This window comes from Aulonocara sp. 'chitande type north' Nkhata Bay, linkage group LG5 (genome assembly GCF_057382095.1).
Source record: "Aulonocara sp. 'chitande type north' Nkhata Bay isolate Kocher_YH1m ecotype deep benthic linkage group LG5, A_spYH_male_GT1.1, whole genome shotgun sequence".
NCBI classification, from domain to species: Eukaryota; Metazoa; Chordata; class Actinopteri; order Cichliformes; family Cichlidae; genus Aulonocara; species Aulonocara sp. 'chitande type north' Nkhata Bay.
Genome location: NC_141348.1, coordinates 17,188,507 through 17,213,041, shown reverse-complemented (window position 1 = coordinate 17,213,041; position 24,535 = coordinate 17,188,507). Strand labels below are relative to the sequence as shown.

At 38.7% G+C, this 24,535-nt stretch overlaps 3 protein-coding genes across 3 annotated transcripts; 2 read left to right on the top strand and 1 right to left on the bottom strand.

Moving 5' to 3' along the window:
- Window positions 1–719: 719 nt before the first annotated feature.
- LOC147330134 (interferon-induced GTP-binding protein Mx-like) lies at window positions 720–11,980 on the top strand. The gene is made up of 12 exons (XM_086291698.1): window positions 720–989; window positions 7,875–8,012; window positions 8,118–8,272; window positions 8,643–8,781; window positions 9,098–9,296; window positions 9,389–9,467; window positions 9,560–9,682; window positions 9,819–9,960; window positions 10,073–10,231; window positions 10,336–10,412; window positions 10,493–10,720; window positions 11,586–11,980. The coding sequence occupies exons 1-12, from the start codon at window positions 803–805 to the stop codon at window positions 11,865–11,867; spliced, it is 1,908 nt and encodes a 635-aa protein (XP_086147824.1). The 5' UTR covers window positions 720–802; the 3' UTR covers window positions 11,868–11,980.
- Window positions 11,981–13,085: 1,105 nt separating this feature from the next.
- LOC147330133 (interferon-induced GTP-binding protein Mx-like) lies at window positions 13,086–18,029 on the top strand. The gene is made up of 12 exons (XM_086291697.1): window positions 13,086–13,479; window positions 13,935–14,072; window positions 14,197–14,351; window positions 14,809–14,947; window positions 15,119–15,317; window positions 15,418–15,496; window positions 15,592–15,714; window positions 15,815–15,956; window positions 16,035–16,193; window positions 16,925–17,001; window positions 17,118–17,366; window positions 17,478–18,029. Exons 1-12 carry the CDS (start codon window positions 13,293–13,295, stop codon window positions 17,700–17,702), a joined length of 1,872 nt encoding a protein of 623 aa, XP_086147823.1. The 5' UTR covers window positions 13,086–13,292; the 3' UTR covers window positions 17,703–18,029.
- A 373-nt stretch (window positions 18,030–18,402) lies between these two features.
- Window positions 18,403–22,926, bottom strand: thoc7 (THO complex 7). The gene is made up of 8 exons (XM_086294172.1): window positions 22,793–22,926; window positions 22,438–22,558; window positions 22,209–22,336; window positions 22,016–22,102; window positions 20,627–20,684; window positions 18,834–18,900; window positions 18,658–18,727; window positions 18,403–18,565 (listed from the first exon to the last, which is right to left on the bottom strand). The coding sequence occupies exons 1-8, from the start codon at window positions 22,809–22,811 to the stop codon at window positions 18,504–18,506; spliced, it is 612 nt and encodes a 203-aa protein (XP_086150298.1). The 5' UTR covers window positions 22,812–22,926; the 3' UTR covers window positions 18,403–18,503.
- Between the last annotated feature and the right edge of the window lie 1,609 nt (window positions 22,927–24,535).

Genomic DNA, 24,535 nt, shown 5'->3' with positions numbered 1-24,535 from the left:
TTTTGACCCCTCAAGCTGAGCATCATGTCTGCTGACATCAGTTATAGTTTCAACACCATGGGCATGGGCTTCCTTGTTTCCCTCTCCAGAGGACTATAATTCAGAAACGGAACATTGTGCCAAAGTAAATACCTCTGAAACTGATTAAGGTATCAAACTCATCAGCAAAGCATTTACTGAAGTTAGAAATCATGAGCTTCACGGTACTTCTCTCATAGATTTACACACACACATACATCGAGAGAAAAACATGCTCAGGATAAGACTTAAGAATAAGTATTTTTCCTCTTCCGTGGACAGGATGCTGGATGACCCAAATCACTGTGGTTTAGCAACAGGAACTTTGCGTTTTGCCCAGCTTAAGGCTATCTCCCGTGATCTTGCAAGAAGTAGGTTAAAGTAACAGGAGAAATGAAAGAAATGAAACCTAACCGAACTCACTTAATTGCTGATTTAGGAAAAAATAATTTAAGTGAAGAATTGTAATGCCGCTAGGATAGGCTCCAAACCCCCTTATGCAAAAACCTGAAAAGGATAAGCGGAAGAGGATGGATGGATGGACTCTATAGTGCACACTGCACAGTCAATTAACCGCGAGTTAAAGAAAGTATCACTTTAAGAAGAAGCTGCCTCCTCTCTGTATGTTTGAATAAACAATGCGACAACAGATGCCAAGAAACGAAACTTATAGCAAACTCTTTTCCGGGTTAAACCAACAATTTTGATAGAGCAGGTTACAGTTCACACTGTCATTTTTACCTTTTCTACAAAATCATTTTTCAGGAGACAAACATTAGCTACCATGAACTCTTTGAACCAGCAGTATGAGGAAAAGGTCCGTCCCTGCATTGACCTCATTGATAAACTCCGCTCTCTTGGTGTAGAGAAGGACCTGGCGCTGCCTGCTATCGCCGTGATAGGGGACCAAAGCTCGGGGAAGAGCTCTGTGTTGGAGGCGCTGTCCGGGGTGGCACTGCCGAGAGGAGTTGGTAAGAAGACACTTATTTCCAGCTCAGCAAACTCACTGTTCATTAGACTCGTGACAGTCCAGTATATAAGTAATCCTTTCATACCTTACTTAAATAATATACCAAGGGCGTAGATTTGGCATGGATGGAAGGGACATGTCCCCACCAATATCCAGCGGTTATTGAATTGTCCCCACCAATAATTTGATCTCTTTGAGTAAAGAAAAACAAAACCGATAGAAAAAAAAACGATCTGTCAATGTCTCATTCACCCAGCGGTGCAGAAAGAGTTAAATTACGTTCTCTGCTGGAGTCCTGTGGAACATAGGACTGCCATAATGAATTAATTAAATACACCATTAAATAATTAATTAAATGTGTCAATAATGAATTAAAATTGGAATTAATTAATTAAATAAATAGGTATGACACATGTAATTAATTAATTATTGACACATTTAAATAATTATTTATGTATTTCACATTTTTATTAATTATTGACACATTTAATTAATTATTTAATGATATATTTAATTATTTATGTATTTCACATTTTAATTAATTATTGACACATTTCATTAATTATTTAATGATATATTTAATTATTTATGTATTTCACATTTTAATTAATTATTGACACATTTCATTAATTATTTAATGATATATTTATTTATTTCATTTTGGTGCCTGGCTCTCATCTTGAATTAATTTTATCTGTCAGCCTCACCCATCAAACCCAGGGGGCGGGGTTAACGCTGCCCATGCAGCTTCTCTAACATTTCATTGGTTGCCGTGCAAAGTAAGTCAAAACAGGTCGATCCTAGATAATCGATTGCTTGTGTAGACTTGGGGCAGCCAGGTATCCCAGAATGTATTTCAAATCACAGGCAGCAATGGTGGTGCTGTAGTTTTAAAATACCCCGTTTTTCTGTCACCAACTACACTTTTAACAGTGTTTTAGCCGCGAATGTCGCACCGTAATCTTCACATGTCTGGTCAGGTTGTCAACATAGAACATGTTTGCAAAAGTGCTCAGATGTTTTCAGAGATTTCACTAGCTCTGCTAACAGTCAGCATGCAGAGTGCACCCAGGGGGTTACGTTAACCGGTTTGTTTACATATTCCACTCTCCGTGTTCCACATGTTGCATTCACAGATTCTCATTTTCACCGAACGATCGTCTCTTTCCGCCTGGTCTTGTGTCTCTGTGCTTCTGTAACATAAAGAACGAGCTGACATTTTTCTCACGAAACCAGCGATCTGGGGCCTGTTCTTCGTACGTTGCTTACTACATCCAAGATCAAATGACACATCCAAGACCAAACCATCGCGCTAACCGTGAGCTCGCTAATCCGGTTCCCCGACAACCCGGAATATCGCTGTTGCTTTCGTATGAATGACGCGGACATACCTGCGTGGCCGCGATCTAATCCTGTTTACATAAAGTAAACCTGCTCCCCAGCAGGTTTACGCTTACGGCTCTGTTGCTATGACAGCAAGTCCCGGATGGGCTTCGGGGAACCGAACGATCCAGGATCACGCGAAATCGTCAACAATCTAATCCAGCTAACTTACTTAGCGAGGTACGAAGAACAGGCCACAGCTCAACAGACCCTCAGTTTACCTGCATGCATCCTCCTCCTCACCTGTCAGCTGTTTAACACCTGCTGCTAATTCAAGAAACACGCCTACGTTACCTGGTGATAGTCACAGTTTAACTGGGCAGCCGGTACTCGATATAAAGCAATGTCAGCGCATTTTTCTGCACAAGATAAGGAAATATAGTATTTTTCCCTAGCGCAGAGCTGCTGGAGCTTGTTTCCTTACAGAGCACTTTATAGGCGAACAGCTTCATCAGCGGCTGATGTCCAATCACCGGCACACAGCTTTGAAACCTCACCTGAGTTTTAGCTCTCAGTGGTTAAACGCTGGACTTCATTCACTCAGGTTCTGTCTGTCGGGTCACGTTTACTTCGCTGTTTTATTTACAACTGAGCAAATCGGTTTGGCTGAGGTTAAAGTTACGTTTCATAACTGCATAGTTTCACAGACCTTTAATGGTTCACTGGCACATGTGTTAGACTGAACTATTCGCTTTTCTTTATCTGGTGTGTTTTGGATTTAACAGTGAATTCTGAGATTAAACTGACTTTTAAAATGTTTTATACAAAGAGGAAAGAGAAGGCGCATTTCCACCGAGAGAAGCAGAGTTTGCAACAGCATGTTCATCATGAAGTCTGCAACCTGGACAGAAATATTATATCATCTATTTTTTAATAGTTATTCAACTGTATTCTAAGCACCAGCTATCTGTTAGAATTTTTAGAGTTTACTTAACTAAAAATAAATGAGGTTAACATATAATTTGTGTGATTTTTTCTCTCTCTCTCTCTTTTCTTTTTTCTTTTCTTTTTTTTTTTGTGCTTTTTCGGTCATGTTATGTTTAACTGTCAAAGTTTTGTTACAAACTATGAAACACATCGTGCAGACTTCTGGATGTTAGAAGAAAACTAATACTGCTCATGAATGAGACTAAAGGCAGGAAAGTGTCCTTTAAAACTAAACATGTTAGTAGGACCTCCCTATTTATATCATAGTTTATGATATAGCACGTGCATTTCAGTAATAGCCTACTGATTTCAGTGTAGTGGTGTCACACAACAGTCACACAGCTCACATGGTCATTATCTGTGATACTCCTTAACTATAATTTATCTAAGTTAACTTCAGTTAACCATTCAGACGGTTCTTTTGCAATGAAAAAGCTGTGTACCGGGGCCTGCGCTTTGTCGGTGGTAATAACAGCTTGCGAGGCGAGCGAGTCTATCCCAGGCTTTGCCGTGAGACTGGGCATCGAAGCACTTTTGCAAAGAGGCTGTATCTTGACAAACCGACCAGACATATGAAGATTAAACCACTACATTCTCGGCTAAAAAAATATTAAAACTGTATTTGGTGACACACAAACAGGGTTTTTCAAAGTTCAGTTCTGTTAGTTTCCACATGCCGGTTGTTGTGTGCTAAAAACAATGGCCACCAGGCCAAAGCAATGGTTTTGACTCGATCAGCGTTAACCCCGCCCCCTGGGTTTGATGGGTGAGGCTGACAGATAAAATTAATTCAAGATGAGAGCCAGGCGCCAGGACTGCCAAAGTGAAATAAATAAATATATCATTAAATAATTAATGAAATGTGTCAATAATTAATTAAAATGTGAAATACATAAATAATTAATTAAATGTGTCAATAATTAATTAATTACATGTGTCATTACTATTTATTTAATTAATTAATTCCAATTTTAATTAATTATTGCCACATTTAATTAATTATTTAATGGTGTATTTAATTAATTCATTATGCAAGGAGGAGAGGAGGATGGCAGCAAAAATAACCTGGATATAAGAAAGTATTTTTCAAAGAAACCTGTAAGTCACTTAAAGTCAAGTTCACTCATAAAATCTGTCCATCATAATAACGTTACAGGCTATGCAAGGCAATACATGCCAACCCTCCCGTTTTTTCTCGGACAATCCCGAATTTCAGTGCCCCTCTTATTACTCTTTCTGGGTTGCAAAATAAACTTTTAAAAAAATTTCAGGCGAGAATGTAGCTGTGCAAACTTCAAATATCTGAACCGGGGAGAACAGTAAACTCCCAGCACATCGTTTTAGGCTTTGGCCCACATCAGTCTAAAATTGTATGTAACCATGAATAACGTGTTGCCATGTCCACCAGGAGAGACTGGACCGTATAGATGTAAAACAAATATGCCGGCAGTTTATCTCAGTTAACGAGAGGAGCAGGCCTGTGTTTGGCTCCTTCACATACTGGACATTAAGTTATTGTGTGGGACACCAGTAGTCCATGTCTGTTGCTGTAACAGTAGTTCATGTTTAGAGTAAAACATCCCAGCTCACTGATTTGATCGGGGCAATAGTGCCTAAAATGTTGCATAATTTTGCTGAGAGATCTGTTACTTTGTGGTAATCTTAGATGAGTAGTTTTATGGACAAAACCCACCAGGTCATTCAGTGTTCCCTTAGTACTAATGTATAAGAGATGTTGGTGTACTATAACTGAAGTAATGTTGTTAAGTCCTTAAAGTCATATTATTTTATTGTCATGACTGTATTTTAAGCTATTTTTATTTTTGTATGATATCTGATTTATATGAAATATGGCTGAAGTAAACTAAAGCCTAAAATACTTAGTCAGTCATTTGTTTAATAGTAACTTAACATTATATAATTCACATATAAAACTATAAATTGTAATTTTAAATGGTTTAAAAGCATGTAGAATAGCATATGTAGGCAAGTATATTTCTCCCTTTTTTATTATCAAGAAGCAAAGACGAAAAGGAAAAAAAAGAAACAGGGCAGGGTTCGGTGGCTGAATCATCCGTCCCCACCAATGCCAAAACCAAATCTACGCCCTTGTAATATACACTACTGGTCAAACGTTTTAGAACACCCTAATTTTTCCAGTTATTTTTTGCAATACAAGTCGTTCAAGTCCGATGAATAGCTTGAAATGGCACAAAGGTTAGAAAGGCCAGAGGTTAAAAAAGTTAATGTTTCCCAAAAATGAAAAAGAAAAAAAGTACATTTCAGAATTATATGTTACTCTGCCGAAATGGTGGGCCAACTCATCTCCCGTGCAACATATTTATTGGCCTTACCAAAAGAAAGTGTCTTTGAGTATAAAATAAAATGGGGGGCGGCTATTTTCATGTCTTTATCTTTATCATTGTGCCACATATACAAAAAGGCCTTTTTCAGGGAACACAAAATGGGTTAACAATTTAAAGATGTTCTGCAGCAATGGAAGTCGATCAAGCCTTGAAAGCTGGTGCTACTAATTCCTACAGGTGTTCCATCTTTTCTGGATTACTTACAATCCCCTCTGTCTGCATAAGGGCAGTGTTGGAACACACTGTGGTACCATACTGTTATAGCCCGTCTCGGGGTGGCCAGACCATAAGGGTGATCCATCCCCGTCTGACCCCAAGCAGCACATCACACAATTAGTACAGTTTGATGGTGATTTATTTACAATGAGTGGATTTAAAACAAAGGAAAGGAGCGGACTATAACTTTGGGGTGGACCTAACGAAAAAACAACAAACAAAAGGAGCCTATCTCAAGGATATATCAAACTTGCCTACTCAAAAGAATTAAACCAAACGACAGGAACTTACCTCCCCAACTAACAAAAACATGAGAAAACTGTAATCAAAGAAAAGGGCAGTCCACCCCTACATGCCCCTGTGTAAAACAAACATCACTAGACAGGTAACATAAAGTCTGCCAGTTAGGATGGGCCGAGGATGAAAGGCTCGCCGTCCATGGCGGTGTCATCAAATACGTTGTCTCCCGGTAGTTAGCCAATCCGCAGGAACTGTCCCCTGGATCCACCAATGACGAGAAGGCACCTACACACTTAAATTTGCATATGAGAAACAACATTACGACAGCAGTCGTTAACACATACCCTCGTGAGCATCAGTTGAACAGTATTGTACTGCAGAGAGTTTATTGTTACAAAAAAAGGTAATTAATAATGGAAGAGAGACAGGCCATCAGTTAAAAATGCACAGAGAAATTGCAAAGAAAGTCAAGGCGTCAGTGACTAGAGTTACCTTCACCATCAAAAGGCACTCAGAAACTGAAAGGATGAGGTCTGGCTCACCCAGCGCACAACTGAATCAGAGGATTTTGGTTTAGCTGTTATATCTGCCAAAGGTGGCGAGTCAAAAGTTTAGAATACGTTTTAGTCTATAAATTGATTCCATTATTTCTTTTTTTTTTAACTGAAGTTGCTTATTTGTAAGATGCTTTCATTTCAGGGTGCAATGAGACATTAAACTGCATCATTTTCAATAAAAACTGGAAAAATTGGGGTGTTCTAAAACTTTTGACCGGTAGTGTATATACATTTGAAATCCCTTACCTTTGTTTAATTGGCGTTATTTCTCTGTTCAAATTCAACTTGTAACAACTTGTTCAAATCAAATCCTTACAGTACTACCTGACCACTGGTCTTATCCTGGCATGGGCTCTGACGTGGTTCTATAGAAGTGCGTTTGAATATATTTGGATAAGCCGAGACAAATGTCGGGCTGGCTGGATAAATTTCAGTTTCTGTTTCTGTTTTCTTAGTTTCTGTTTTCATTCTTGTTGCTTTGAGTCTTGGTCTATTTGAGTTTCTGTTTCTGGGACCTTCACTGTTTCCCTCTCTGTCTTGTTTCATTTTGGTTCCTTTGCCCTCCCTTGTTTCCTTTTCTTTCTCATCTTGTTTATTGAATAATTTCCTCTGTTTATTTTCCAGTTACAGTGTATCTGCAAAGTATTCACAGCACTTCACTTGTTCCACATTTTTGTCATGTTCACTCTTATTCACCTTAGTCTGCACACAACACCCCATAATAACAAAGAAAGAAAAGTTTGCTTGAGATTCAATTTCTACAGACCTCCAAACATGGCCTTCGGATTAGCTCAAGAACAGAAAGTGAAAGTTTCATGGAATGGGTTTAGCTGGCTGAGCAGCTACATGCAAACCTCACATCATCAAGCATAATGTAAAGAGTCAGATGCATGGGTATAAACCACTGGACTCTGGAGTAGTGGAGACGTGTTCTCTTCAGGAAGAATGGTCAAAAATCCCTGTAAATCCAATCTTAAACCTTGTGGAAAGCCTTCCCAGAAGAGTTGAAGCAGCAAAGGGTGGGCCAACATCATGTTTAACCCTATGGATTAAGAATTAGATATTCCTGCAGACACATAAGAAAATGTGTTTGGCAATATAGTATAATGACTGCTTTTTTATGATCTTATCAAATACTCTGGGTATTCACTCAAATCTTTTCCTCTCTGTCTCACCATTCACTCATAAAAAACACAGGTATTGTGACAAGATGTCCACTAGAACTGAAGATGACAAGAAAGAAGAAAGGAGAGGCGTGGTATGGAAAGATAAGCTACCGTGACTATAATGAAGAGCTAAAAAAGCCTTCACTTGTGGAGAAAAAGATTCGGGAAGGTACAGCGTGAAGTATTCTTAAATGTCACTGTTATTGATGGAGGCAGAAGATAGGCCAGCTAAACTTATTGTTCAGGTGTGACTCAAACCAAATCCTCTTTTCAGCACAAGATAAACTGGTGGGGAATGGGACTGGGATCAGCAATGACCTCATCAGTCTGGAGATTGCTTCCCCTGATGTCCCAGATCTGACACTCATCGACCTGCCTGGCATCACCAGAGTGGCTGTCAGTGGACAATCAGAGGACATTGGTGAACAGGTAGCATTTGGTGGTAGAATGCATCAAGTCAGATTAAAATACAGCTCAATTCATCCCTGTCACATGTTTGCTGTTTTACTTTTGATTTTTAGAAAAGCAAGAAAGACCCCATCATAAATATATGCATGATTGCTATCAGTACAGCCCACAGAACACTATCCAAACCACAGCTCAATAATATAATCATATGATATATTTCTCTTGTGAAAAAATGAAAAGTATGGCTGTGATCTTTTATGGGTATTACATTCATTCACAACTTGATTTGAACAATCCTAATTTGGGCACGATTAGTTTGTATAACTTTTTGCAACTATATTTTTCCATTTCGTAGCTTAATATTTGTTACGTTACAAGCTAATACTTTCAGATAAAACGACTGATCCAGAATAACATCAGAAAACAAGAAACCATCAGCTTGGTGGTTGTTCCATGCAACGTGGATATTGCAACCACAGAGGCTTTGAGGATGGCACAGCAGGTGGATCCTGAAGGAGAGAGGACTTTGGGTAACTAGAACTGATTTTAAAAAGTGCCACCTGGCTTATAAGCAAATGTCTCTCTTAGGTCATTGATTCTCTATCCACTGAATAAATATAGTTGCTATGTATGCTTACTGCATACATTTATCATGTTGGTTCTGTTTTCACTGGTGAGGAAACTGTTGAATCTCATTTAATCTTTTTATTAGTTTGTCACAATGTGAGCAATATTTAATGGCTGGCACCAAGCTCTGACTGGAGCTCATTAATGATTATTATCATCATCATTATCCAGCTGCTTTTCTCATAAGGTGGGGAATCCAACACTATATCTCTCTGTCAGGTATCTTGACCAAACCTGACCTGGTGGACAAAGGCACAGAAGAGAACGTGGTTAAAATTGTCCATAATGAAGTCATCCCGCTGAAGAAGGGCTACATGGTGGTCAAATGCAGGGGTCAGAAGGAGATCACAGAGAAGGTTTCACTTTCTGAAGCACTAAAAAATGAGGAAGCCTTCTTCGAAGAGCATGCCCATTTCCAGTAAGTTTGCTCTTTTTGGAAATTATGCAAACAAGTGTTTGTGGTGTGTTAGGCTGTGTTGCTTATACTCTAACCTTTTGTTTGTGCTGTAGGACTCTCTTTGATGAGGGTCAGGCCACTGTTCCTAAACTGGCAGAAAAACTCACTCTTGAACTGGTGCATCATATTCAGGTAAGTACTTATTACTGTTTTACCTTTGTAGGTCACTGGGGAGAGCTTTAACCCACTCCAGCTTTGATGTGATTTGTCCATGTGATTTGTAGAAATCTCTGCCACGGCTTGATGAGCAGATACAAAAGAAACTTAAACAAACTCGGGCAAACCTGGACAAATTAAGCAATGGACCCCCATCTGATGCAATTGAGAGACTTGGTTTCCTCATTGATGTAAGTTCACCAGTTTTTTTAGGAGACAAAAAATTGCCAGCTGCAGGTTTTGCACCTCCTAAACAAAAGTGTAAGAAAAATGAATATGAGCTTCTGGAAACAACATTTCCTGTTCTTTGAAACCGTTCCTTCTTAGAGAGTGTCAGCATTCACACAGGATGCTATCAGTCTCACCAAAGGTGAAGAATTAAAATGTGGATACAAGTCCAGCATCTTTTCCTTACTGAGAGGTCAGTTTGCAGTATGGAGGGAAGCCATAGAGACCTCTGGAACAAATTGTAAGTGAATTTAAAACTTGTTAATTAGTTACCTCTAATATACCTACTGTTAAAAGATGAAATTATTAATTATTAATACTATTTTCCCACCACAACTACAACCATATTATAGTCAACTGGAATATTCAGAGAGAGGTTTCTCAATATGAACGAAAGTACCGTGGAAGAGAGCTCCCAGGGTTTATCAACTACAAGACGTTTGAGGCCATGATCCAGGAGCAGATCAAACAGCTGGAGGAGCCTGCTGTCCAGAAACTCAAAGATGTGTCAGGCATGTTTTTTATGATACCGCAATCATTGAAAGTGATCACAGAACATTTTACTTTGCAGGTATTCTTTCATTTTCTAATTTTTTATATAATTTTCTCTTTTTAGAGCTTGTGAAGAAGGAGCTCTTTGAGTTGGCACAGAGCAGCCTGGTTGGCTTTCCTAACCTCATCAGAACAGCAATGGTAACATCTCCTTTGCTGCTTGTTGTATATTTATTAATAAACACTGATAAATATGTACTGACATCTTCTGTGTGATTTAGCTGAAGATTGAAGACATCAGAACTAAACGGGAAGCTGAAGCAGAGGCCATACTGAGGATGCAGTTTCAGATGGAGCTGATCGTTTACACTCAGGACACAACATACAGCCAGATGTTAGCAAAGAGGAAGAGGGAAGACAAAGAGGAGGCTGTAAATTCCCTGGTGAACAGTAATAGCAGTGGGGCCACCCTGAAAGAGATGCTGAAACACCTTAAATCCTATTACCAAGTAAATGTTACTGAAACTCTGTTTTTTATGTTTGCATTTAAAAACATGATATAGTACATAAACTCTTGCCATGTCAAAAGATACATCCCACTGAAGTTTTCAATATAAGAGAAAAAGTAGACTCTTTGAAACAGTGACTACAGATAAGCAACAACAAAAAGAAAAGAAGAAAACTAAAACTAAAGCTGAAATTTAGAATGTATACAGTTAAATGAAATGAACACCTGTTATATTTATGACACAGTCACATAAAGCAACAAACAGGAAATTTGGGTTAGAGCCTGAATTTGCTCACTGCCCCAACAAACTCAGCTTGATGGGACAAAAATGGGCCACAAAGTAGAAACAAATCCAGTTTATCTGCCCATAGACATCAGTACAGAAGCAAATCTTTTACTTAGTAACAGTAACAGTAACAGTAACAATGTTAGTTTGTTTTTGCCTAATAATTTATTAATACAGAATAAATGTTTTAATGTCTTCTCAAAGCCAGGTCCAAATTCAGGTCTGACAGTATTAGAGACACCAACTATATTTTTGTGATGGCGGCACATGAAGGATTTAGCTTTTTAGCGCATCCCTATTATCTGCTGGGAGGGTGGTTTTAGTCTTTGTTTTATTTTGTTTTAAGAATATTACTCAACTTTATTAAGTCTTAGTCTGGTATGACTTTTTTTCTGTTTTTCTTTAGATGTGAACACAATGTAACCAACTAAGTTGGTTACAAAATATCGAGATGTTCTATGATTTTGTTCACAGCTAATAATTTAATACAAAATAACAACCATGTTCAAATTCTGACATATTACAGACAGTAACAAACAAAAGCTTTTTACGTCCTTATTTCTGTCTTCTCCGCTCACAGATTGCTGGTCAGCGTCTTGCTGACCAGATCCCCCTGGTGATCCGCTATCAGATGCTGCAGCAGTTTGCCAACCAGCTGCAGAGGGAGATGCTGCAGATGCTTCAGGATAAGGAGAGAAAAGAGTCCCTGCTTCAAGAGGACATTGGCACAAAAATTCAAAGGGAACAACTTCAGAACGGCCTTAAACGCCTCTCAAACGGCCGCCTTTTGTTGACTGAGTTTAGTATGAACACATTCAACTTCAGCTCAGCACAAGGGCAAAGCTTAAAACCAGATTTCTAACCTGACAAACAAAATGATGGACGTCACTTCATAGAATCATAGAAATATTTCCCCAGCATTCGCTTTGCAATACATTTTGAGTGCCTTTATTATAGATTGTAATTGTTTTAGTGTGTGTGTAGATATATATAATATATATATATATATAATATATATATATATATATATATATATATAATATAACATCTTAAAGGGTCATACGCATGTATGTTGCTGTTGCAGAAGTATATTTTTTGTTTATTAAAAATGTTTTGAGTGTTAGAAATAAAAATCACTGGTAATGGTATGCACTCCATGTGCTATTTTGTTATATTGTGTGTTACAGTTTGTGTATACATTAACGGGGGAAATGAATAACTAAAATAAAGTGAGACATATACTAAAAGGCTGAATTTTTTGAAAGTGACATTTTTTTCTGCAAAAATATGATCAGAATGTATTAAAAGAACATTTCTCAACAACGGATTCATCTTCAAACTGGTACAGCCCCAAAATAAATGAGATTAGTTATACCACTGTACAAAATATGGAAACAGATACCAATTCACAATGACAGGCTTGGTATTATTTGCCCTCCACCCTCTAATCTTTGTGCCATCCTTAAAGTTTTTTGGTCATATAAATGAAACTGTTGCCAGAAATTATGGGGAGGATAAAGTTGTTCTGAGCCCCCTTTTTAAAACTATTTTTCTACTCATTAAAACATCAACATGAACTACATAATGTTAATAAAATATGCAGCGAAAGCTAGATAGAAAACAATACCTTAAATCCTGACAAGTGGACTGACCCTCAAATGCCTCAGAGTGGTATATTCCACTGCCTACAGTTCTCTTAATCCTTTACTTTGCAAAGGTGAACTGAAAACCAAGCATGTGTTGGACATTATCCTTAACTTCTACTCAAAAAGAACAAATTGTGTTTACAGCTGTAATCAGTCTGCAGTCTTTGTTACTTTCAATACCTTGAAAACTGAATCTTGTCCTTCAATGCAGTTGCCATACAAAAAACAAGAGACCAACATTTCCTAACGCATGTTTATGTTCATGGTTCCAGGATTTCACACCTGCAGGTCACCCGGCATGTGACCACTAGGTCTCCAGAAAGTCTTCTGCCTTTTTGTTTTCTGCAGCGTAAACTGTTGGCTAACGTTCATCATCACTCAGTTTGACACGCCTTATTAAATGCGTGCTCCGTCACTGAAACGACAGGATGGGCCAGTCTCTCTCTCATCATTTTTACACAGGCACCTGTAACGTACACGAAACTGAGGGAAAACGAAACTTACAGCCAGGCTGACGATTCGAAACTTCTCCGGTTCAGTCCGTCTTCTTCCGACACAACAGCTCACAAGCCACAGCGACTTTGTCACTTTAATTTTAGCTGCATTCATTTGTTCTTTCGAAGAGAAAAGCAATCACCATCATGAGCACTCTGAACCAGCAGTATGAGGAGAAAGTCCGACCCTGCATCGACCTCATTGACTCTCTCCGCTCTCTCGGTGTAGAGAAGGACCTGGCGCTGCCTGCTATCGCCGTGATTGGAGACCAAAGCTCGGGGAAGAGCTCTGTGTTGGAGGCGCTGTCCGGGGTGGCACTGCCGAGAGGCAGCGGTGAGTAAGAAAGAAGCAAATAAGGAATAATTATAAAGGTTCAAATGAAGAAATAAAGAATAATAAGGGATTCTGACGCAGCATTCACAGATTTTTTTTAACCACGTCAAAAGACACACCGAGCTGATACATCCTGGCTTTTAAAACGTTCACTCTGTTGTGCCTTCACTCAAGGTTCCAATATAGTTGAAACAAACTAGGTTTTGCAATACCATCATGCAATGTGTTAGAGGTGGAAATAAAGAGCCACACTACAGCAATGGCCTCATTTACATTTGGAAACATTTATAATTGCTTCTCTTCCCTATTCATACTGTTACCAAATATTAAGATGTGCTGTTGACAGAGTATCAAATAACTCTTGTGCTGTCTGACACAGACTACTGTTTTTCATAATTTCATCAGATTATCTTTAATTTTTTCCCTTTTTTCTTATTCACATTTCATTAATCTAGGCATTGTAACAAGATGCCCTCTTGAACTCAAGATGAAGAGAAAGAAAGAAGGAGAAGAATGGACTGGAAGGATAAGTTACCAGGGCCACGAGGAGGAAATAGAAGATCCTACAACTGTGGATAAAAAGATTGAAGAAGGTACAATATACAAACACATAATTACTAAATCTGGTTGACTGAGCTACCGGATCTTTAAGGTTTCACTGATCAGTCCTGCAATCATTAGTTGTATCATGTTATGTTTGTCTGTTTGTACCTTCAGCTCAAAATGAAATGGCTGGGGTCGGAGTGGGGATCAGCGATGAGCTCATCAGTCTGGAGATCGCTTCCCCTGAGGTCCCGGACCTGACCCTCATCGACCTGCCCGGCATTGCCAGGGTGGCTGTAAAAGGACAGCCAGAGAACATCGGCGATCAGGTATCATAGTTGAGGGTCCCTCTGAAAAACTTCATAGGGACTTCTTTGGTTTTCATAGCACCTTGGGCAAATAACAGGTAAATAAGGCAGATGTGGTTTGCTCCATAAGTCTCTGGACGGTGACATTTTTGTAGTTTTGTCTCTGCACACTAACTACAATGCATAGTAAGTCAAGCATTCAAGTGCAGACTTCATTCAGTTTTAATTCAAGGAGTAAATAAAAGTATTGTTTAATAATTACAATCCCTCATTTTCAACAGTTCAAAAATAACTGGACAAACTAACGTCATTTTAAATATAAGGATTATTTTAATGCAAAGGTGAAAATCTTTTGCAGTCAACGACTGCTTGAATTCTAAAAGTTTGTGTGATTTTAGGTTTAGATGGGTGTTTTCACTTTAAGAATAGGAAGTACCGTAGAAAGAACTACATGCATGGTGTGAATTTATACTTTCAGATAAAAAGACTGATCCAGAAGTTTATCACAAAACAAGAAACCATCAGCTTGGTGGTTGTTCCGTGTAATGTGGACATTGCAACCACAGAGGCTTTGAAAATGGCGCAGCAGGTGGATCCTGAAGGAGAGAGGACTTTGGGTAAAAGGACCCCTTATAGTGTTTCATAAAGCTATAAAACTTCATTCCACAATCATACTGGCTTCTTTTTTGAACATATTTGCAAATTCCAACTCAGTCTTTTAGATGTGACAGGTCTAAGTTCACTTTAAAGTTGTCTTCTCTCTCTCTTTATCTCCCTCTCTCACTCAGGTATCTTGACTAAGCCTGACCTGGTGGACAAAGGCACAGAAGAGAACGTGCTTGAAATTGTCCATAATGAAGTCATCCACCTGAATAAGGGCTACATGATTGTCAGGTGCAGGGGTCAGAAGGAGATCACAGAGAAAGTGTCTCTGACTGAAGCCCTAGAAAAAGAGGAGATGTTCTTCAAAGATCATCCCTATTTCCAGTAAGTTTTTTTGTTTTGTTTTGTTCTTTTTTTGTTGTAGGTTTGTTTGGGTGCGAATCATCTAGTAAAGTACTGAGAACCTGTTTTATTCTTGCTCCAGCACTCTTTACAGTGAAGGCCACGCCACTGTTCCTAAACTAGCTGAAAAACTCACCCTTGAGCTGGTGAATCACATTGAGGTGATTTTTTTTCTGATTTTGCGTTCTTATAACAAACGTCCTGTACAACCAAGTGATTAGCTGTAAGGTGTGTGACCCTGCCGTTTGATTTACAGAGATCTCTGCCAAGACTGGAAGAGCAGATAGAGGATAAACTTGCTCAGACTCAGGCAGAGCTGGACAGATATGGTAATGGACCTCCTTCTGATATGGCTGAGAGACTCATCTTCCTCATTGATGTGAGCTTCCTTACCACCCATAACATTTATGTGACTACGTTCATTTCCTTGCATTTCTGCTTAACAAACATCAAATACCTCTAACACGTGTGTGCTGCAGAAAGTGACCGCATTCACTCACGATGCCATCAACCTGACTTCAGGAGAGGAGCTCAACTGTGGAGAGAACTTGAATGTTTTTTCTACTCTCAGGCGAGAGTTTGGGAAGTGGAATGCCCACCTGGACCGCTCTGGACAAAACTGTGAGTCTTTTTATTTTTACTGAGCTGGTGTATAGCAGTCCATTTTCACATCTCTGATGTATACCATTCGTGTTGCAGTTAACAGGAAAATTGAAAAAGAGGTGGAGGTATATGAAGACAAGTACCGTGGAAGAGAACTACCAGGCTTTATCAACTACAAGACCTTTGAGGTCATGGTGAAGGAGCAGATCAAACAGCTGGAAGAACCAGCTGTCAAGAAACTCAAGGACATAGCAGGTGATGTTACAGTCTAGGCAGTACATATTGGATAATTACTCACTTTTTGTCCTAGTTTTGTGATTTTCTGAGTAGATGCTACATTGAATACCCATCCAGTGAGTTTTGATGCATTTGGCTAAATTTGAGCACACAGAATGCTTTTACATACCTCTGAATTTAGCCTGCTGCTTCAGACAGATATGAGATGGTCATTAAAGAGCAGCATGTCAAATTCACAGTATACAGGTTCAGGCAAAAGTAGAGGCACTGCTGTGTTTTAACGGATTAGGTGGTGAACTTGAGACATTTCTATATAGAATGACTTTTGTTTCATAGCTTAATAAAACTTTGTTCCATAGATCTAATGGCTTATTTCCACGTGTTTTTACAAAATGTAGATGTTTGCCAGATTTGGAATAAGCGGTCGTGTATGCCTTCAATCTGAAAAGTGATCTCCACGGTTATAAAAACATTTTTCTTCACTGTTCAATGTTTTTAGTGCTGTCTATGTTTAACACTTACACTTACTACATTTTCTTGGTTTTGGCAAAGCAACTGACTTTGATATCTTGCACTTTTGCTTGTTGGACCTCTTTTTCTTTTTAATAATCCTCTCTCTAAAACTGAGGTTTGGCTGAAACTATTGAAGTAGCCTGGATTACACAATAGATTTACCCAGAAATATGCTGCACCCATGATGCGATCACTTCAAGTTCTGTGGTTTTATTGTTTATATCTGTTTTCTCTAGATGCTATTAAAAGGGTGTTCCTACAGCTGGCCCAGAGAAGCTTCACTGGATTTCCTAACCTAATAAAAACAGCCAAGGTAGCAATCGTCTGAGTTTGCCTCTGTTTTACTGTTTAATCGTTATCAGCATTATGTCAAAGTATAATTTTTGTCATTTTAAGAAATGTTCAGACTGACTGAAAGTCTTTTTCCAGGCAAAGATCGAAGCCATTAAGCAGGATAAAGAGGCCACTGCTGAATCAATGCTAAGAACTCAGTTCAAGATGGAGCTGCTGGTGTACTCCCAGGACAGAACATACAGCAACAGCTTGAGTGAAAGCAAGCAAGAAGATGATGAGGAGGAGGAACACAATCACAGAGGCAAGCTGCGGACACCTGTGTACACCAAGGATAACCATGCTACACTTCAGGAACTGATGCTACACCTTAAATCATATTACAAAGTAAGTTTACTTTATGTTTAGTGGAAAAATATATGGACAAAATCAGTGAGTGTTTACACAGAGGCTATTTTTGGAATTATTCATAACTGTCTTTTCTACTTCCTCTTTCAGATTGCTGGGCAGCGTCTGGCTGATCAAATCCCACTGGTGATCCGCTACCACATGCTGCAAGAGGCTGCCATCCAGCTGCAGAGGGAGATGCTGCAGATGCTTCAAGACAAGGAAAAGTTGGAGTTCTTGCTGAAGGAGGATTCTGACATTGGCACCAAGAGGGCTGCTCTGCAGAATCGCTTCACACGCCTCATGAAGGCCCGTGCATACCTGGTCGAGTTCTAGATGTGAATGCTCTGCAGTCAGTGGTGCCAGGTGATGGGAGACCGTTTATATGTACACATGTAGTGTAACATGTAGCACTCCATCCTAAATTATGTCTTTTAGGGCTTAAGGGCTCTGTAAACTCTCTGGTTTACTAGTGAGTAAATTCTACTAAAGTGCTTTTTGTTCTTGTTTAAATGATTTTGACATCACATCACATAACTTTGTTTAAATAAAGAGGTTTTTTTTCTAACTTGACCTTTCTGATTATATTTTAAGTGTCAGATACTTAATGACGCGTTCTAATTTCTGAGAATTCTATTCATTAAAAAACCATAACAAATCAAACTGAACTGCTTCGGTTTGGCTGAGATGTTGAATTCATCAGTTTTAACTCAAAACCTGAGTAAATAACTGGGGTGGCTGTGACTCAGGAGGCAGAGCAGGTAAGTTGCTTAAAAGTGCTTTGATTGTTCAGTAGAAAAACGAGATAAGAACCAGTCCATTACCTTTACACTTTGTAACTACTTAAATTACTTTAGCTCCCTCTTGTGGTTTCCCACAGTAAATTAAAAACAGCAAAACAAATAGTTATATTATAATTTTCGGATTATAATATTATTATTATTTAAGTTGAAGTAATCAGTTCTGTTTTACATAAATATACATCAACAATGTTAATATGAATCTAAAATTTGGTGAATAAATTAAACAAAGCAGCTGTGGACAAGTCAGCTTTATTCAAAATACATTTTAAAAAAGTATCAGAGACAACAAAATCAATTAAAATCAAGTTGTTTTAAATTCAGGATCTCCACATATTCACTCTCCGTTCTCTGCAGGGCTCTCCTGACTGTTGTCGTCATTGTCTGATTTCTCATCGTCTAGAAAACAGAAAGTTGATCAGCGAGGTGAGGTGACACCAAATGTGCTAAGATGCACACTTTAACAGCTACTTAAAACAAAAAGCACTCACTCTCAAGGGTCTGCTGAAGCTCCTGTATGGTACTGAGCAGCACATGGAACTGCTTCTTCCGCAACTCCAACTGAGTGGAACAAAAGCAAGATTTTAACAAGTAGGAATTTTTACTGCTAACTAAAAAAAATATTCAAAGTTAAAACTAAAGCGTTTAAGAGATATTTTGGTTTTACCTTGGCATCCACATTCTCCTTAATGTGAGACAGCTGTTGGAGTTCTTTATCAAGCGCCTCAAGCTGCCTGCAAAGAACAAAGTAAAACTGAGCTCATAGCCAGATCATCACAAAAGCTGAAAGCACATACAGTTGTGGTCAAACGTTTGGAAAGAACATAATATCATGGCTCTCGAGTTTCCCGTTATTTCTACAACTCTGATTTTTCTCTGATAGAGTAATTGGATCAGATACTTCTTTGTCACAAAAAACATTCATGAAGTTTGGTTCTTTTATAACTATATTATGGGTTAACAGAAAAAAGTGATCACGTCTGCTGGGTCAAAAATATACATACAGCAGTGCTAATATTTGGTTACATGTCCCTTAGCTATTTTCACTGCAATTGGACGCTTTTGGTAGCCATCCACAAACTTCTGGTTGAATCTTTGACCGCTCCTCTTGACAGAATTGGTGCAGTTCAGTTACATTTAATGGCTTTCTGACATTGTTTCTTCAGCATTGTCCACATGTTTTCAATGGGGTTTAAGTCAGGACTTTGGGAAGGCCATTCTAAAACCCTTGTTCTAGCCTGATTTAGCCATTCCTTTTACCACTTGTGATGTGTGTTTGGGGTCATTGTCCTGGAACACTCAACTGTGCCCAAGACCCAAACTTTGGGCTGATGATTTTAGGTTATGTTGAAGAATTTCAAGGTAATCTTCCTTCTTCATTATCCCATTTACTCTCTGTAAAGCACCAGTTCCATTGGCAACAAAACAGCCCCACAGCATAATACTACCACCACCATGCTTGATGGTAGGCATGGTGTTCTTGGGGTTAAAGGCCTCACCTTTTCTCCTCCAAACATATTGCTGGGCATTTTTGTGGCCAAAAAGCTTGATTTTTGTTTCGTCTGACCACAGAACTTTCCTCCAGAAGGTCTTATCTTTGTCCATCAGCAGCAAACTTCAGTTGAGCCTTAAGGTGCCGCTTTTGGAGCAAGGGCTTCCTTCTTGCACGGGAGCCTCTCAGTCCATGGAGATGCAAAACATGTTTGACTGTGGACAATGACACCTGTGTTCCAGAAGCTTCTAATTCTTGGCAGATATGCTTTTTGGTGATTCTCGGTTGACTCTTCCTCCTCCTGACCAATTTTCTCTCAGCAGCAGATGGTAGCTTGTGTTTTCTTCCTGATCGTGGCAGTGACAAAACAGTGCCATGCACTTTACACTTACAAACAACTGTTTGCACTGTTGCTCTTGAGACCTGCAGCTGCTTTGAAATGGCCCCAAGTGACTTTCCTGACTTGTTCAAGTCAATAATTCTCTTTTTCAGATCCATGCTGAGCGCCTTTGACTTCCCCATTGTACCATTTGTGGGCGTTTGTATCCAATGAGCCCTCTTTAACTGGCCTCAGAGAAGTCACCAGCTGTAGTCACTCATAATCACTCACAAGAAGTTAAGAGGTCATGCTATGAAGCTCCTTTCACTGACAACATTCTAAGTCACCAAAATTGCTAATTCATGTTGCTGTATGTATATTTTTGACCCAGCAGACGTGATCACTTTTTTCTGTTAACCCATAATATAGTCATAAGAGAACCAAACTTCATGAATGTTTTTTTGTGACAAAGAAGTATCTGTTCCAATCACTCTGTAGGAGAAAAATCAGAGTTGTAGAATTAACGGGAAAGAGAGCCATGATATTATGTTCTTTCCAAGTGTATGTCAACTTTTGACCACAACTGTAAATTCGATGCATTTAATTTAATGCAAAGATCTGACTAACCAGAAGGCAAGGACTGACTTACTTTAGTGTTTCATGTCGGTCTGGGTGCTGCTGGATAACCTTAGCTAGAGCATCATACTCTGGAAAAAGTATGGAAAGAGAGAAGTTGGACAAGTTACATCTTATATACATAATGTACTGGTGAGCGAAACAGAGTTTTGTGAAGTAATAGAAGAATTTTAAGGTAATTTTATATTGTAATGGGAGCCAATGAAGTTCCTTCATCACTGGGGTAAAGTGGTCAAATTTCCACACACCAATTAAGACAGTAGCCGCTGCATTTTGAATCATCTAAAGACATCCTGATGATTGCAATAATCTGACAAACTTGACATGAACACATGGATCAAACACATAAGTCATTTTGAGATAAGAATTTTCTAACCTTTGATGTATTTTTAAGTAATAGAAAGAAGTTCTAGTAACCTCACTCATGTGGTTATCAAAACTGAAACCACCAAGATGATGCCAAGGTCCCTGATTTGCTCACTCTGTTTCAGAGAAACTATTTTTATGTCCCAGACTTTTGGGACCAACAAAAAGTGTTTTGGTTTGGGCTCTGTTCCGTTCTAAAAAGCTTTGAGACATCCAGCAGTTAATATCATCAACATAGCTCATTAGTTTTTTGCGAACAGACGTTAGATCGTCAGAGGAAAGTGATAAGTACAAACGTGTATCATCCGCATAACAATTGTAGGCTTTATTATGGTTCTTTAAGACAGCACCAAGTGGGAGCATGTAAAAGTTAAATAGTAATGGACCAAGGATAGACTCTTGAGGAACCTCTGATTGATCTAAAACTGCTAACTGAAACATTAAACTTCTACCCTTTAGATATGATGAGAGCCAATCAAGAGCCTGACCTGTTAAACCAACTTTGTCCTGAAGCCTATGAATTAGAATCTCATGGTCAACTGTGTTCAAAGCAGCAGTGAGATCAAGAAAAACTAAAACTTTCAGGGAATCATTATTGATCCTCGAGTCATTGATGACTTTAGTAAGAGCTGTTGCTGTGCCATGACTGGTTCTCAACCTTGATTAGTACTTATAAAAACTATGATTTGAAAGGTATTTATTCAGTTGTTTGTAAACTTTTTCTTCCAAATGCTTTGCTGAAGAATGAAAGATTACAATTAAGGCTAGAATTATTAATGATCAATGGAGCCAGGTTTTTTTTTCTCTCGAGTAGCAGTGTGATTACAGCACATTTAAGGGAAACGGTGAAACACACATTTAAATAGTTTGGTGGGGATAGGGTCAAGTAAATAGGTGTAAGGCTTTAACTGATGTCAAGATCTTTAGAATTTACAGGTGAGAATTGACAACAGCTGGAGGTATAGCTTGTAGAAGGGGTACATAACAAAACGTGAGTCTTTTGTCAATAGGACAGCTGACTGAATAGCTTTCTTACCTTGGCGATTCTTTCGTATCCTCTTTGCCCTCTGAATTTCTTTTTTGCATTCTGCTATCTTCTCATGTGCAGATGTAATGTTTTGTTCTGTAGTATGGGGACAAATTAACGAGTTGGAAAAGCAGGTAATACAAAATGTGACTTGTAAACAGTTGCGAAGATAAATGGACAGTCTCACAAAACCCAGTCCTACCAATGTTGGAGTAGATTTTCTCATAATTCTCCATTTCCCGAAGATTCATGTCGTAAACCATCAACGTCTTCCCCATGGAAAATTCACACTGAGCCAGAATGCCCAGCATCCTCTGATACTGTGTGAATCTGAACAGAATTACAGCACTTTTTATGACTCAGACCAAATTCTTCTAGGCGATTTTAGAGAAATGCGTGGCAACCGAGTTGGGTATGTAGAGCTCGCTTACCCTTCCTCCGGGGTCCCGGGAGAGTTGCACCATTTCGTGAAACTCTTCAGGAGCAAATTGATTCGGCGGTCATCTCCGGCTCCATCACCGTCAATGAGAAGGCGTTTCCGAATAACTTCATCTGGAATACGGGCGAAATAACAGCCATTCAGGTACAGCAGGTAACGCGAATACACCGGCTAACAAGGCTACTTGATGTTAGCTGTATCCAAAATAACCCACGTCTCCATGCACAACTGGTTCGTTTTTGACGGGTATGTGCCTGGGTATAGTAGTATTTCTAAAGGTTTAGATAATTGTTACTACTCATAGGTGGTATGACTAGCTAATATAAATGAAGAGAACGGTTACTTACCATCTGTAACAGCCCCCATGTTTGTGCTGCGGCTTTGCAAAACTTTATTGAGCAGCAGGAAGTGGACAGTCTCCTGCTCTTCTTCTGGGGTTTAGTCCTCGGTTGGCAAGCTAGTTTGAAAAATTACTTCCACCAACCGGACTGGAGTGGGCAAAAATAGGTGCCATTGGATATTTTTATGAGACAAGTGAAACCTTTAGTTGGAAAAAAAAATGCAGAGCGTTTTCTTTTTGATAAAACTTTATATGATGAGTTTTTTTTAACTTTGGGAAGAGCAGAACAACACGGAAGTATATTGTTAAAACCATGTTTTGGTGATGACATGATGACTGATGACATTTATAGAGTGTCTTAATTTGTGTCATGAACCATCGCACTAAACTGATTTTTTTTTTCTTCAAACAGACGTATAACTTTCTTATATGTTTTGGAATAAATTCTGCAAAGTGCTATAAGTGTGATCTATTTTTCTTTTCTTTTTTTTCAACATTATGTTTATTAAAGTTTTACATATATACATATATAAAGTACATACACAAACAAATTTACACAATAAACGAAACACAAGGTACATTCAATGAAAGCACTTGAGTCCATGAGACCTCTGACAGATTTTAAAGAATAACTTTCAGATTGCAGCATATGGTTGTAGTCCTGTACAGGAAATAGCTAGGCTGTCCCTGTCTCACACAGTAAACCAGATAGATCTTTATTCCCAATATACTGGATGTAGCGCCCCCAAATTTTCTGGAAAATTTCTTGTTTATCTTTTAGAGTATATGTAATTTTCTCTAATGGTAAACATAAAGACAATTCTTTGAACCAATGTGAAATACTTGGTTTGCCAAGACTCCTCCACGTTAGAGCTATCACTCTCTTTGCTTGTAGTATTCCCATGTTTATGAAGATTTTTTCAAAATGATTTATGTTACACCCTACAGGATATAATCCCAGTAGGAAAAGTTTGGGATCCATCACAAGTTTAATTGACAAAATCTCCTTTATCATTGCTCTAACCTCTTCCCAAAACTCCTTTATTTTTGGACATGACCATAAACAGTGGAGCAATGTGATCTATTTTTCTTAATTAGCTTGCATATAATACTGTGCGAAACTCCTAAACCACCCCTCATTTATTTATATTGTGCTGGAGAAATGAGAAGTAGCTACAGTTGTTTATTGAAATGTGTGCAAACATCCATGGAAATATATTATATAAGGCAAACACTGAGTTTTACAACGCCAATTCCAATTTTACAATTGCAGTTGGCTTGTCTGTCAGTGTATGATTGCCTTTATTCTTCAAGATAGCCTGAACTCTCTAAGGTAAGGTTTCCTCTGAATTTCTTTGAGCAGTCTTCAGGAATAGTTCTCCAGGTTTCTTCAGAGCTCTTCTTTGGATGTTGGCTTCCTTTCTTTCTGTTCTCTGTCCAAATGATATCACACTGTGTCAATAATGTTGAGGTATGGACTCTGGGGAGGCCAGTGTATGACATGGTGTTTCATTTTGTGTTTTTCTATCCAGGTATACTTTTACTGCACTGAAAGTGTGTTTGGGATCAATGTCATGCCGGGAAAAAAAAGTTGTTTGTCAATCAGACCCTTTCCATATGGTGGTGCATGGTGAATCAAAATTTGACAGTACTTTTATGTATTCATATTTCCCTCGGTTTTAACAAGATTCTTGACACCACAGGCTGAAATGCAGCCCCAAACCATAACATTCTCCAATGTGTTTTACTG